The sequence below is a fragment of the Camarhynchus parvulus genome, chromosome 5, assembly GCF_901933205.1.
Source record: "Camarhynchus parvulus chromosome 5, STF_HiC, whole genome shotgun sequence".
In the NCBI taxonomy this organism is placed as follows: domain Eukaryota; kingdom Metazoa; phylum Chordata; class Aves; order Passeriformes; family Thraupidae; genus Camarhynchus; species Camarhynchus parvulus.
Genome location: NC_044575.1, coordinates 47,752,885 through 47,768,140, shown reverse-complemented (window position 1 = coordinate 47,768,140; position 15,256 = coordinate 47,752,885). Strand labels below are relative to the sequence as shown.

Sequence of the window (15,256 nt, the reverse complement as noted above, 5' to 3'; positions counted from 1 at the left end):
AGTCTTACTAACACAGTTGAAGGGAAAGTTTCTCAAGTTTAAAGAAAAGAAAGTGCTAATGAACTGCACAGGCAGCAGTTGAACCAAAAACTATTTTTATTGCTATATGGGAGACAAAAAACTCAAGAGCAATTTAAGAAATTCAGTAAGGCTGAATCAAAAGATAACAGGGACTATAAACTATGAACTAGGAATCCCACAAAGCATTTCACTGTTAAGAGATTAATTTGTCTCAGTGGTGAAATCTGCTCAGCCCAAAATAACTGGGTTTCCAAGTTCTGTGCAGTACCTTTACACTAACAGGTATACACTCAGTCCTTTTTTAGAGTGATACTGGAAGACTGAAAGCTACTGCAAAACATATATCCTTACATCTAATCCTCAGCACAGATTTTTATATTAATTGCTTCTCAGTTAAGAAAGCTATCACTTTATGTTATGGAAACTATTCCTCCAAAGTCAGTCCATTGCTCTGCAAAGAATAATTTAATTCCTTTCCTAACAGCCTATAAAATTCTCAACTCCCTCTGCTCAGAAACACACTACTTATCCATTCCCAGTCAGCACAAGGCATTTTAAATACAGTGCTGTATTTCTGGCATGTAAGCTGACAGACTCTAATGAAAAGTGAAGAAAACAATGACTTTGCCTATGTCTACAGCAAAGTTCAGTGAAAGAAAAAATGAGAAGTCTTACTTCAGAAGTGAGAATCAGCTTGTCTGTCCACTGGAAAGAATAACTCTTAATGACATTCCAAAACTCTAATACAGAAGTTAGCAATACTAATAATACTTAAAATTTATAGATCTTATGGCACTTTTAAATGTTCATGTATATGACTCAAAGCACTTTTCCATTTCTGGTTACAAAACATTTCAAAAATGTTTTGCCATGAATTCAGCACACACAGATGTTCAGCACCTTACCAAGAAACAGATTCATATTTTCTCTGTTTGGAGGGTTAGAAAGCCCCAAGTTATATGAAAAGAGTAAATCATCACTCTCATAAACATAGCTCCACCTTCACTGAGTCAGAAGCCTTTCTGTATAAGCCCCAGATCCAACCAAAACACATGAACAGCTTAGTGAGTTCATCCTTCCCTGGTATCTTATGTTTCAGATAATGCACAGGACTATTCTATATCTAACTGTGCACTAAAAAATATCTTTATGACAGGGAAATAGTCATCCTTGTTTCTAATCAGCTTTTTTTTTGTTAAAGACTTATTCCTTATACAGCTCCTAGCGCTTCACACATGAGAATTTTAACAAAACACCACAAAAGTTTCTAGGATAAATTTTAATATTAAAAAAATACTAAAGGCTTCTGTAAATGCCAGATATCAGCATCAGCAGTCTTACTACTGATGTGCCACGTACAGGAAGAATTTGATTGGTTTTCTACTTTTGTATCATACTGTTAATAAGTGCAATATGAACACTGGTGAACTCTGGAGAACCCGGAACTCCAAGTCAAGAATAATGACAACCTCTGGTTGTATAAGAAATCAGTTTTGACAAGGCCTGTCAATTGTAAACACCAGGGCTGAAAACGAAGTTTGAACATATTGAAAGGTCAGGTCAAAACCAAAATAAATTAAAAAAAAAAAAAAAAAAGAACATTTTGTCACCATGAAAGTTTGGCAGTAACATAGGGTTGTTCCACTTTCACTCAAAAAGATTATCGTCCAGAAGACAGAATCAACTGTCTGGAAAGAATTATAGAGGAAAAATCTTCCTTCCCAAGCTGTCTCTTTCTTTTCTCTAAAGTCAGAGGTTTCACTTCACAAACTCAAGAATTAGCATTACCAGCATTTCTACTTAGTGGCATTATAATACTCACTTTAAAGTCTTGACTGGATGATACCAAGCCAACAAAGTCAAACATACAAACGACAGAACAAATGTGCAAACTGAAAAAGGCTCATTTTTGCTAACGACAATAAATCTCCTATACAAGTTAAGTTGCCAAGTAATGTTTACACTGAAAATAGAAATAACTTGGTGCCATTGTAACTATGTACTGTTATTTAAGTGTTTCTAGTTAAAGTATCATAGACACCTACATCAAGAGAAATTATCAAATCATTCCAAACTTTTCAAAATTGAAGATGGCTGTTATTACAACACATAAAAGTAGCCCAAATTTTTATATGTTGTTACTAAGCCTTTGGAATTTATGTAGTCACAACACAATAAGCTAAGAATGAAAGCAAGTGGAATAAATACCCTCCCATTTTCCTGAGGCTGAAAAGCCTAACCAACTTCAAAAGCTGACTTCTGGTAACTTACCATTGCCATAATTAACATGTGCAAAACTTACCTATAAAGACATTGGCGCTTCGTTATACAACCATTAGAACCTACTCAGCATAACCATTTTCCTTCCACATTCACCCACTGGTTCTTTCCCTGCCATAAATCCTCTCAGATAAATTTCTATCATGTCATCTACCCCATGACTAACTTTGCAGTACTTCAGACTGAATTAACAACAACAGACAACCTTGGGTATTCGCCACTTAAAAGCTGACATATTTTAACCACAGGGAATAAACCCAAATTATAACAGTGAGAGAAAGAGTGTAGAATCACAAATTCTTTATATTTCTCTTCAACGAAAATAAAAACCACCACATAAACAAAAAACTAAACAAACAGACCAACCGAGCAAAGCATATAAGCATGCCTTATTCTGAAAAGTCACTTGATAACCTACACATCACTGTTTCCCTCGATCTCTATAATGTAATAAAATACTAAGATTATGAACTTCAGGGCTGAGGAGCTTCAAGTTTTGTCGTCTCAATCAGAATTCGCAAAAAACGTCAGCGATGTGGGAGAAAAAAAAAAAGAAGCGAAAAAAAAAAAAAAGCCAGAAGTGGGATAAAAGAAAAAAATCAGCGAACAACCTGGGATGAATAAGGTCACACTTGGTTATTCCTGACTGCCAGCAGGGTCACGGCACGGCACGGCCAGCGCACAAGCGCCCCGGCTGCCGGCGGCGGGCGGGAGGGACGCACGGGCCCGTCCGCCGGCCGGGGGCGCTGCCCGGAGCCGCCGGCAGCGGGGGGTTCCAAGGGCAGCACGCCGGGCTCGGGGAGCCCCCTGGAACCAGTGGCCCAGAGTCTCCTACCCCGGAACGGGGAAAAACTGCCCGCGTGGTCACAGCGGGAGAGACCTCGCCGGGGCTGGGGGAAAAGCGCTTCACCCTTAGCGGCCGGGGCGAGCGAGGGACAAACACGCGGGTCTGGCCCCTCCGTGCGCCCTGACCCAGCAGCGGCGAGCGGAGGCCACCGCACGCGTCCCCCTGGTCCCGTACGTTGCCGCTGCGAGATCGTAAACGTGGCGACAACAAGGCAAAAGCCGTATCGCTATCACCTCCGGGGCTCACACGATGGGGGGCGAGAAAGCGTGGAGCTCCGGCGGCGCGGGCAGCAGCGCCAGGGCCGCACACTGCGGCAGCGGAAGCGCCCGGGCCGAGGGGACCGCGCGGGGGGAAGGGCCCGAGCCCCGGCAGGAAGGGCCCGGGCATGTGGGGAGCGCCGGGCCGGAGCCGGCACAACGCGAGCCCCGAGCGCGCCCCGCGAGCTCCCGGACTTACAACGGCATCGTCTCTCCGGCCCCTCCTCCTCCTCCTCCGCCGCCGCCGCCACCACCGCCGCCGCGTCGTCCCCTTCTTCCTCCTCTTCTTCCTCCTCACCCACCGCTGCCGCCTGAGGACCGGTCACTCGTCCCGCGGAGCGGCGGGAGCCGCGACCATGGCACGGGCCGGGGCCAGGCCCCGAGAGCGGAGGGAGCGGCTGTGCCGGGCCCGGCCGCCGCCGCCGCTTCACTCGCCTCTTCCCCTCCGGCCTTCTAACATGGCGCCCGGACGCTACCACAGCAACGTCCCGGGGCGGGGGGGGCCTGACGCAGCGCGGCGGACACCCCCGCACGGCGCGCACGCTCGCCCGGTCGCGCGTGCGCAGAGGGAGGCGGGGCCGCGGGGCACGCTGGGGAATGTAGTCGCGGCGGCGGCGGCAGCGGCGCCGGCCGAGGTTTGAAAACAAAGCGCCAACGGCCGCGGGGCGGCGCGTGCGCGGGGCCGGGCGGGACGGGACGGGCTCGGCTCGGCTCGGCTCGGCTCGGCTCGGCTCGGCGGGGATGGGATGGGCTGGGCTCGGCTGGGCCGGCCCCGGCACCGCAGAGTCTCCGGGAGGCGCCCCGGCGCTCTGGGCTCGGAAGGGGCTCGTTCAAAGGCAGCCACGAGCGTGGCTGTGGCTACCACCGTCGGGCTCACTGTGCATTCGTGCCCTGCGCAAAGCAAAGCAAACGAAGCCTTTTCTAAGAGTTGTTCTTGAAACATCTGCCTGGAGTAGTCTGCATAAACTTTCAGAAAATAAAAAAAAAAAAATCATACTCTTTATAGATTAGCTCAAAACTTTATTGTTAGAAAAGTCAATACATTACAGTAACTCTAGAGAAAACCTTGTTTACCCTCTCTGTCATCTTTATTCTGAAAAATAGCCCTTTCAAACTAAAAAAGTGTCAAAAGCTACCGATTATTTCATCTTCAATTGCCTCACAGGACAAAGGGTGACTTTGGCTGACACCATGTAGGACGTATAGATCACAAAAATATGTGTTTCTTTAGAGTGGGAGATGATGGTTCTGAATTCTATTCCCAACTTGTCTGTGTAACTATGAAATAAGGTGAAATAAGATACTCTATTAAAACACTAATATATCTGAATAAAAACATTGGGCATTAACACATCTAAAATTCTGATACTCAGAGTTACAGGCAATATAACTGTCAAATGTTTCTATATCACTATTCTTTCAGCTCTTCCACTTTTCCCCCCTCCCTTTGCACAAAGGGTCCTTGCCTTCTGTTTTGACAAAATCCTGTATTTGTTTTGCACCAAGTATGCAATTACTTCCAGCTCAGTCAGTACAGATATGGTTCCTGTGACAGCTGGATGAAGTCAGGAAAATTGAGAAGGACAGACATTTGCTGGAAACTCTAGATTCTTCAAGAATCTCTAAAAAATATGTATCTAATGTTGAATGCTGAAGTTTATTAAATGAGTTCTACAGCCATGTGTTTGATACCAAAGTAAAACACAGGTTTTATGACATACCTTTGCTGGGAACCTGTTTACCAGTCAGTCTTCAGAGCAGAAGAAGAAGACTGTATTGTGTGACTTTTTGCCTCTTGGCAAACTGGGAGGGGAAATAAAGAGTTTGCTGCTTCTATTTATTTCCTTTCTCAGTAGAAATACTTTTCTTTTTTTAATAAAAGTTTTTTCTCAGGCTAGCTGCCTACATGCACTAAGGATTAGGAAAATAATATACAGATGTGTAAATGTATCTATCAATACATGCAGCAAATGGAAATGTTGCAGAAGAGGATTAAAAATCCAGTACAAAATAGTAATAAAGTATGATAAATAAAAATGAAGATTGCATAGTAATCCTAAACAAAAATAACGTCAGAAACTAAGTCTTTTTTATCTAAAATGTATTAGGAATTTTCTCTCTTTTTGTTTCACAATTCCTGTTGCTGCTAGGATTTAACGTTTATTCCAGTCGATATCAGGACTGTTCTTGAAGAGATATTCTGCCTATAAACAGAAGAGTTTCAAAATTACAATTATTTTCACATCTCCAACTTCAAAATATATGCAAAATAACAAAGATTTAGTGGATAACATTGCTTTAAACAAAACTGCAGAATGTGTTAAATGTAACTTATGGCAGAAAATGTCTCTATGTCAGAGAAATCTCTTTCCCCCAAAGACTATCCAAAATACCATTGACCTCACTCACCCTCTTCATAGCAGTCACTGTATCTATCATGGGCAAGAGAGGGAAGTGAGCCATTTATAACAGTTTTTGTCACTCCAAGGAAAGGTCTAGGGAGTACCCTAGAACCTGGTTTCTGGACCCACTGATACTGATCTTTAAAAGCTATGCAGTTATGAGGGAAGATCTCATACTCCTACAGCTACAGGTAGCTGTCATCAGTAGGCAAAAAGAAAACACTCCTTAATGCCTGAAGTTGGATTGTAACACCATTGCTTTCATTTCAAGCTTTAGCTTGATTAATAAAATGCTCTGTTTCAGCTTGTAAACAGCTTGTTTAGGACATGCAGGCAGAACAGCAGCACAGCAATAATGGATTCCTGTCTGAATGCAATGACCTGACACTGCTTGCAGCCCAAAGTTGAGCTGGATACTGTCCTGAGGTCATTTGCAACTGGAATTAGTCTGTAAATGTCCTACAGGATTTTCTCCTTTATTTATGTGTGTATTGTGAAGGGAATTACCAAAGAGATTCCATTTATCATTATGACAATGTGTTCAGTTGTGCCAGGGGGTGGGGTAGCGGGGGGAGAGTGATGTCCTGCTTTCTGAAGAGTTAAAAATTTAAAATCATTTGAAAGTAGGCATAAGTAGCTAGAATTTTTAGGCTGCAGGTTGAACTTTATCTGAACCATATGGTTATGTTTTTAAGTCAAAGATGAATTACAGTGAAACCTGGCACTAACAATCTGAACGTTAATAATAGAATAGACAAAGCTGCAGCTTAAACATTACTTAAAAATTAATAGCTGTGGTAGGCAGCCCATAGATCATGGTATATGAACCGTAACAACCACATTATTGTAACAACCAGAACCAACCAAAAGCCCACTGAAACCGACCTAAGAGGGTGTGGAGGTGACCCTTTAGCAAGCCCTCGGTAACAGACAGCAAACCAATGAAGGGCAACCAGATCTCAGAGCCTCATAGAGCTCTTGGTCCCATGAGGGATGTCCTGTGAGGGAAGTCTAGATTGTAAGGGTGTAATTGCTCAGGGATCTCTTTGTGGACCCTCTTTTGAGGCACCTAACTCCAGCTATCAGATATCATAACAGGTTCATTGGCACAAATCAATCTAGTGGAAATGAAAGCCTAATGTTCTTTAACTTGTAGTCCTCTATGGCACAGCAGAATTGTCAGGGTACATAAGATGTGCAGAGTGCACATACTAAGGGGAAACAGATTCTGGTAGTGATTTTTGTCCTATTACTGTTTAACTACACTGGATCCTTCCCTTGATACACAGTATCAACTGATCCCAAGAGGAGTAGTTTCTGGGTTTTAATTTTCGCTATAATTGCTGGTCACCAGAATTGCAGATTCTAATCATTAATTAGTTACTATCCTGAAAGTGGGGAGGAAATTTAAGTCCTTTCATTAATAGAGATTATTTGTGTCTATATGAGTATTCAAAAATATTTAAGAAACAAAACATAATCACCTTACCAGAAAATTGACTGGATCATCGGGCCTGATCCTACAACATTCATTTATCCCTTGCATAAGTGTTGGCATGACATTCTTCATTAAATAGTTTCGTAGTGGAATAGACTGGGCCTCCAATAACTCTTGTTCCTGTTTTTTCACTTCCTCCTGCTGTTTAGTCTACAATTAATAAAGAAAAAAAAATGTTTACAAAATCCATCAAATAACATTTGGCTAAATAATAGTCCTGGTCTAGAGGGAAAAAATAGTTTTAGAAGTTGTGGACAGAACTTTAAAGAACAAGTTGACAGTAAAAATTATTAACTGCTTATTAAATGTAGAGCACACAACACACTGAGGGCAAAGAATTGAACATAATAAGGACTGACATAATCTCTTTACTAAAATGATTTTATTTTTTTTCTTTAACACCTAAAAGGAGGTTTATTCTCAAGTCTTCCAGTGGTCCCGTTTCCATAAGGTATTTGGCAAAATAGTTGAAATACACTGTAGCACTTCAAAAATTAGTGCTATTGCAAAACACAAGTGGTTTCTTGAGGCTTATTTTAACTGGAGGGAAGGAGAATATTTTTACTCAGTAGAGAGCCCTGGCTTTCTAATTTTCTATTTGTAAATTGTGTTGAGTTTGTTTCTCTTTGGTTCCCTTTATTTGTTTTATTCGTATTTCATTAATGTTTTTGAGGGCTTGAGAGTCAAATACACTAAAACCACAGTGAAATACATTTGTTTCCACCAGCTAAATTTATTTCTGAATTCAGGTTATATCAAATTATTTTTTTACATTCAAAAAGTAAGAGGGATGAGGGAATAAAACTGCTGCAAGCTTTTCTTCCTTCCATTCAATAGCGCTTAGTAGCATGCATACTTGCAGCAGCTTTAGCCAGAAGATTACTCCAACTCATTTTCCTTGTCCTCTCTTCACTCATTTTATTCATCAGTAGCCTGAGTCATATATAGATACAGCAAACAGATGATACTCTGAAGACTGCTTTTCTGTACTCGAGGCATAACACGAAAGCAATATTCAGATAAAACAGATGCACCAATTTTTACCTTATTCACACAATCCAGGAGTGCTATTGAATAAATCTTGCAAGTGGTCTTTGGCCACTACTCGGAGACAGCAGCTAATTTACAGCGTCAAGGGCAAATGAACAGTTGCTTAGATCTGATCATCTGCCTGTTTTAAAGGATAACCTTAAACACACATTTTATCTAACACCTACTTCAGCTTTGATTAATGCAGTTTGCACTTTTAAAGGTAGATGGCTTGGATTGAATCTAGCTAAAATGTGCTACCTATTCTTACGAATTTTACAGGGTACAAAATGCTGTTTAATGTTGAATGAAGCTGTAAATAATCAGATATTAGAAAACACTTATATAGGAGCCAACATCAGAGGAATGTAATGCTTCTTTAATTGTCAATCATTTCAGCATATTATTACCCCATAGATGTGTATGGACATTCAAATATGAGAAAAGGACTTGTCCTTGGAAGGATCAGTTTGTTTTCAAATAGCTCTAAAAGAAGACAATAGACTTGCCTTCCGGTGAAATGGCCCGACTTTGGGCGTGAACAGCAACATTCTTAAGGTGCGAATTTCAGGTCATTTAACTAAATTGTCCTTGAGTGTGGAAAGGTAAATAAGGAAAAAGCATCACGAGCAAGTCTTCTGGGGTCAGCTAGCCTAAATACCAAGTACTTATTAGATTATTAGCAAACAAAAACCACCCTTCAGACTGCATCAGGTAGTCCTTATCGAACCGAGTACTCAGCTCTTACACACGTTCTTGCAGGCTCAGAAACCTTTCTGCAGTGTAGGCTGGCAGATTGGGTCAGTGTTGAACTAAAAATCTAGTTTGATGATTAAGACTTAGTCAGGCGCTTAGAAGCAAACTGCGCAAATGCAAAAGTCCTGTTTGACTTGGTAAGGAAAATCTCCACTGATTGTGATAGTAGATATTTATAAATGGTAAAATAGAAGAGCTACAGCACAGCAGCAACACGAGTACCATAAAAGTAAAGACATGCTGATACCAAAATGCAAAAAATGCTATGTCTGTAATAAAAAAGGCCCATTCTGTAAGATAGGCTTTAAAATGCACTGTGGAGATAGCCTAGCCCAAACCTAAAGTAGGATATAAGGAACAAGAGAATTTATGCTACATTTCCCAAGTGTATTTACATAACAGATTACCTGAAGTAATCTAAAACACATAAATAATAATGTTTTCCCAAAAAAACATATTAACCTACCCACTCTTCCCATCTCTCCTTTCTTTCTTCCCTTTCCTTATCTTCTTTACGCTCTTGTTCAACTTTTTCTTTAGCTTCTTTGGCAAGATGTTCCTCAGCTGCCTGCCGTTGCAAAGCCTCCTTTTCTTCATCTGTCAAACCATAATTCCGAGGTTCTCCAACTTCCTTGATGATCTTTGATACAGCAAGTCTATTTTCAAAATCTTCATATACAGCTATATCTTTTAAATAATACAAAAGAGAACCATTTCAAGGTTTTGTCAACTATCCTCAAGTATTATGCAAGACCTAAAAATATATTGTGTTCATGTTATTTGAATTTTCAAGTAAAAGATGTTGTTTTCAATTGCTTATAAATGTCAATTTTTTGTTACATAGAATGAAGTTTTCTAAATCTGATTTTCTTTACCAGTTTCAGCTAAAATACTTTGCCTTTTAAGCTGATGTAAAGAAGAAACATACTAAAATAAATTTTAAAACTATTATTTAACAATTGAAGCTTGTCCAGGTTTTGAAAGCCAAAAAACAGGTCAACTGCCATCTCTCAGAGATGCTCCTGGCACCAATCTTATGTCAACTTATCCAGATGAAGAAAACCATCAGTTTTGTCCATCTCTCCCCCGGAATGCTACACAATAGGTTGTTAGGATGTGGCACAAACTCCAATGTTTTCACTCATACAGATTTACAAATACACAGACCTTTCTCCAGTCAATCTCTTACTGTGTTATATTTACAAAACAAATTTGTAGATGGGGTAGGACTGAACAAGACCTTCTCTTTCATTTATTCTTTCTCCACTTTTAATTGCTGGAAGTTACTTGCACAATAAACTTGACAAGAAAGAAGAAAAAGAAAAAATGCGGAAGAATGAAGACTTTCTCCAGGGCTCTCTAGTTTCTGTATGCATTCAGTGTGGGGAGGCAGAAACAGTACAGGAATGTACATGGAAAAGAGGAAAAGTGGGCGTTTGAGGGAGAGAATACTGAGGCAAAGGGCTTGTTCAGGGGCAGGAAATGGAAGGTGTAAAAGCACAGAAGTGGGTAAGGAGAGCATGCCGATGGAGGGAAAAAGAAGACTCGCAATACAGAATTTAGATGAGAATTCAAGTCGCCTCTGCTCCACAGTTCTTTAGGAAGTTATTTTGAAAGTCATTGGCAAAGCATTTTTCCCAGTTCTTTCTAATCACCAATTCAGGCAAATCAGACTCTCAAATACTAATACCATTTTTCCAAGAGTTAAATTGTTTGTGATTTGGACCTCAAATCCAAACTCTGCGCATGAATTGAGGAGGGAACTAACATAATTCTACGTGATAAAGTTTATTTTACAGCTTCTTCTTTCAAAAATCAGGAATTACATTCATGAAGTATTCAAATTAAAGCAATACATTTGCTATAGGAAGCAGCCCATCATTCCTACAATTTTAGCTGCATCTGGACATACAAATTACAATGAAAATCACTTTTCTTGTCATTTTAAGTATTGCTAAGAATGGTTTCAATGTTGAATTTGAGGTCTCAAAGACTGCATTTTTTTCTTGGATGGCCACAGAAGAGTGGCCATTTTCTTTTTACGATGTTCATTTTACAGCAATCAGAATTAACTACATTTATCCTTAAAAACTAATGCGATTTAAATGAGAAATGAAGTTAGCACTGATGCTAGCTGAGAAGAAAGATCTCTGGAGAAGGAGTTCATAAATTAAGGTCTTTAAAGGGATTGCTGTTGTAACTTTAACATGCCTTTTTGTATAAGATCTAACATGCCTGTCACCATTCCCAGTTTGCAAATGAGAAGAATGAGACACAAGATAACAAACTTGCAGTCTTCATATAGTGAGTCATCAAAGCAGAGTTTCCAGAATCTTGAAGCCCACTCCTTTGTACTAATCATATTTCAAACTCAGAAAAAATAATAATCATAAAAATGATGCATAAAACCATATGTTACAATTTTTTAAATTTAAGGTGGAAGAAAACATTTATTATTTTGAAACAATATTTAACAAATCACAGGCACAATTTTTAACCTCTTCTTCGGAATAAACTGAGCAAGCAGTTGGGTCTCTGATAAAATCCATTGCTACTTAGTTCTATGCATCTGAAAATCCAGCTGGAACATCGACTAGAATGGAGGGTTTAATGGCTGAGTTACCTTTGTAATCTGTTCCTACCATTTTACAGCAGAAGCAACACACCTGCATGCTTCCATGGGTAACAACCAGGAATGTGAACATGGGTAACGAGACACTCCTGAGACAAACAGCACTTAAAGATGATGCTCATTTGAACATGAGAATCAATGCTTTACACCCAACGTGAAAACCATCTGGAACATCACAGTTGTGATACTGCAATAACTAAAATCAGTAGGCAAGTGAGTTTCTGTATTTGGAATGGGCTACAGTTGAAGAATAATCTTGAGGCATAATTCTTTGACAGTGCATCTACTTGCATATCTAGAAGTGTATAAGCTAAGAATATGACCAATTGGTGACATCAGACCTTAATATTTACCATTTCATACATTTACTTTTCACAGTAGAATTTCCTCAGTTCTAAAACAATTACACTAACTCACTATTTTCTCCCACTACTATACTTCCTAACAACATTTATATCTTATTATTTTCAAAATAATCTCCATGATTGACAATAAATAAAAATCTTGGAAAATCAGTTGTGGCTAGGGGGTTGAACAATTAACTTTTCATAATTCATCTCAAATAGACACTGCAAATATCAGCAGTTTGATTTTAGCTGCAGAGGTCTCACGCTTATTCTTTGTTTCCTTTCCTCTCCCCCCTAAAACCCACCTTTTTTTTAGAATGCTGTCACTCTGATCTCATTGGCATGAATAATCAGATTATAGTTATCTTCTCAAGATTTCCCAGTGATCACAATTTTCTAGATAGTATGTAGGGAAGACAAATTTTCTCATATACAGGTATAGTGCAAAACAGATTCAGTCTCAGACTTACATTTTTGATTTCTAGTAATTTTCTTAAATGCTTCTTAATTTACAGATGACCCACATATTGCCATGGGGTTGCAAAATGTGGAAAATGTAAAATTTTTTTAAAGAAATTATGTACTTTGATGTTTCATCTTTGCATACTTTCAAGCTTGATCAACAAGAAGGAAGATTTAACCCATGAAACAGACAGCAAGCTCTAAATGATGTCCAGGTGTCACAAAAACAAATTACTTGTTCGTTGAATTGCCTTGTTAAGGTGTAGGCCTGAACAAGACTCAATGATCTCAGACCAATGGGCCATTAACAAAGCTGGGGAAGAAGGATGTACCACTGATAGTGGACACAAAGAGTGCAACATTTACAGGCCATAAGGACATTTGGCAGAACGCCCAAGGAAGAAAGGAATAAAGCCAACTGAGAAATTGTGCTGAAATCAGCTCCAGCTGGGTAAAAGTTAATGCCAGCAGCGAGGAAATTACAACCACATATTCAAAGACCACCAACACAAAACCCACTGACCCACATGAAGAGTAACACTGAGCATAGAAACCAAGAGAATAATTACCCAGCAGAAGAATACTAATTAATAAGAGAACTATGTAATATTTAGCCAATAAACACTAATCCCTTTTTTTGGTAAAATATATAAATAGTGAAAAGTTTTGATAGTAGGAGTGTTTGATTTGTGGAGTACCACCAAGCACAGAGGTTAGCACAACTCTGAAATCAACAATCAATGCCTCTCTTCAGGGTGTAATTATTAGCTTGTTGCCCACCAGGTAACAAATCCAATTTTTGAGGATAACAATGGCATCAGAGGATAAATCTAAAGAAAAAAAAATAAGGAACCATAATGTTTATGTCCATGAAAATGTTCTCTTACACCTATCTGAAAGGATGCCAGTACAGAGATCTGTAACCTAAGTCACAAAATTATTTTAATAATTAAGATTACAAAAATGAACAACTAACACCCCAAATTTTACAAACAGGTGCAGGTATATAATTAAATGCTTGTTGTATACATATTCTGCAATGTTAATAAAAATATTATTTATATACGGATACTTACTATTTGATTTTTGCAAGTGTTAAATTTGTAAGAACAAAAAATTTTTATTCATGTTATATCTACTAATTTTATTATTCCTTACCAATTAACTGAGGATGTATTTCAAGTTCATCAAAATAGTTGAGAACTGTCACATCATCGGTATTTATCTTGCGGAAGCGTTTCAGAGTTTCCAGGAACTGTTCCTCAGTATAATGAGTTCCAGCAACTTCACTCTCTGAAAGTTGTATTATTCTGTTTATAAGGAATTCATCAGATGCAAGCAAAGAAAAAATAAATTCTGTGAAGAAGAACATATTGTTTGAATATATACAAAATTTCCAAAGGAATCAAGCAAAAACAGCAGGATAAAGCAATTTCTACATGGATTAAATCCATGCTATTTCAATTCTCAGCATAACCAATGCATTACATTTTTATTCCATTAAGCTGCTGTAATCACAACAAGACAGCCACTTCTGTTGTTATCAGCCAATAGTTGGTGGCATTTTCACAAAAAAAACCCACAAACAAACAGACAACCCAGAAACTGAACCAAACCCTTCCTTTTTATTAAGAAAAACTCCTTCAACAAAAAGTTGGCCAAACATTGGAACAGACTGTCTGGAGAAGTGATTGAGGTGATTGAGTCACCATCCCTAGAGGTATTTGAGAGATAAGGAGATGTGACACTAAAGGATGTGGTTTAGTGGTGGACTTGGAAGTGCTGGATTTAGGGTTTGACTTGATGCTCTTAGTGGTCTTTTTCAACCTAAATGATTCTATGATTAATTGTTCACTTTTAAATATGAGGGCAGCAGCATTACATGAAATAGATTTTTTTAAGTGAAATTAAACAGGGACAGATGGAGTGATATTTTAGACTTCTTGTTGGTGGCAGCAATTTTTCATCAGTTTATTTAATTAGAAAATAAAACTACTCAGTTTCTTTAAAAAGAAATCTATTGAACTTACCAGGTATGATAATTTTATTAAATTTAGGCATTTTGCCTACTGCTTGTTCCTCTTCTTCTTCTCCTTCATCCTCTTCTATTAAAACAAACATAAGAAATAATTGACATTTTCATTTGAAGCAACAATATCACTTTATTTGCTAAAATTGTGCCAAGTAAAACACAGGTTTGCCAATATCCAAATTATAATAATAATTGGAAATTAATCTAACCTTGACATCAGTTTAGAGAATTCAGTAAGTAATTCATGTTGCCAGGCACCCCAGAATTGTACCTTGGGACACTAGTAGTTGTTTGCCTACACCACAGATGTATCTACATGCACACACAATTTTTAAATATGTGCAATTTTAAAATTGCTGTCTCATCTTTGGCCTCTCCTCCTGCCCAATAAATTATTCTGAAAAAAAATAGAGACCAGGCTCAGAACAATGAGTAGAAATATTTTACAACTCTGTTAAAATGGTTTTTGCTACTAAGGGTCTGCTTTCATGAATAGTCAGTAAAACTGCCTGTAGAGTACCAGCTGAGCATGACCATTTGCAGAACAGCATACTAAGCTGAACAAGACTATTTTTCTGTACCTTCAAACCTCAGTTATAATTTAAACATGAAGATGATTTTTGGTCTTAATGTATGGACAGTGCTTGCTCACAATTTGCAATGTGTGTATCTACAGTAGCTTACCTAATACAC

The 15,256-nt window shown here is 38.9% G+C and overlaps 2 protein-coding genes across 6 annotated transcripts in view; both read right to left on the bottom strand.

Moving 5' to 3' along the window:
- PAPOLA (poly(A) polymerase alpha) overlaps positions 1-3,888 on the bottom strand; it is a 43,369-nt gene extending 39,481 nt beyond the window's left edge. For 3 of the 4 annotated variants that reach the window (XM_030948607.1, XM_030948609.1, XM_030948610.1), the window contains exon 1: positions 3,605-3,888. In XM_030948607.1, coding sequence (XP_030804467.1) covers positions 3,605-3,612 — 8 coding nt within the window. In that variant the 5' untranslated portion in view covers positions 3,613-3,888. The remainder of the gene's footprint in view (positions 1-3,604) is intronic. The other variant, XM_030948608.1, reaches the window with a different exon arrangement.
- A 613-nt stretch (positions 3,889-4,501) lies between these two features.
- AK7 (adenylate kinase 7) overlaps positions 4,502-15,256 on the bottom strand; it is a 28,833-nt gene continuing 18,078 nt past the window's right edge. The window contains exons 14-18 of one of the 2 annotated variants that reach the window (XM_030949574.1): positions 14,562-14,636; positions 13,690-13,887; positions 9,557-9,777; positions 7,297-7,455; positions 4,502-5,609 (exon numbers count right to left, since the gene is read on the bottom strand). In XM_030949574.1, coding sequence (XP_030805434.1) covers positions 5,559-5,609; positions 7,297-7,455; positions 9,557-9,777; positions 13,690-13,887; positions 14,562-14,636 — 704 coding nt within the window. In that variant the 3' untranslated portion in view covers positions 4,502-5,558. Of the gene's footprint in view, positions 5,610-7,296; positions 7,456-9,556; positions 9,778-13,272; positions 13,362-13,689; positions 13,888-14,561; positions 14,637-15,256 lie in introns of those variants that run through there. The other variant, XM_030949575.1, reaches the window with a different exon arrangement.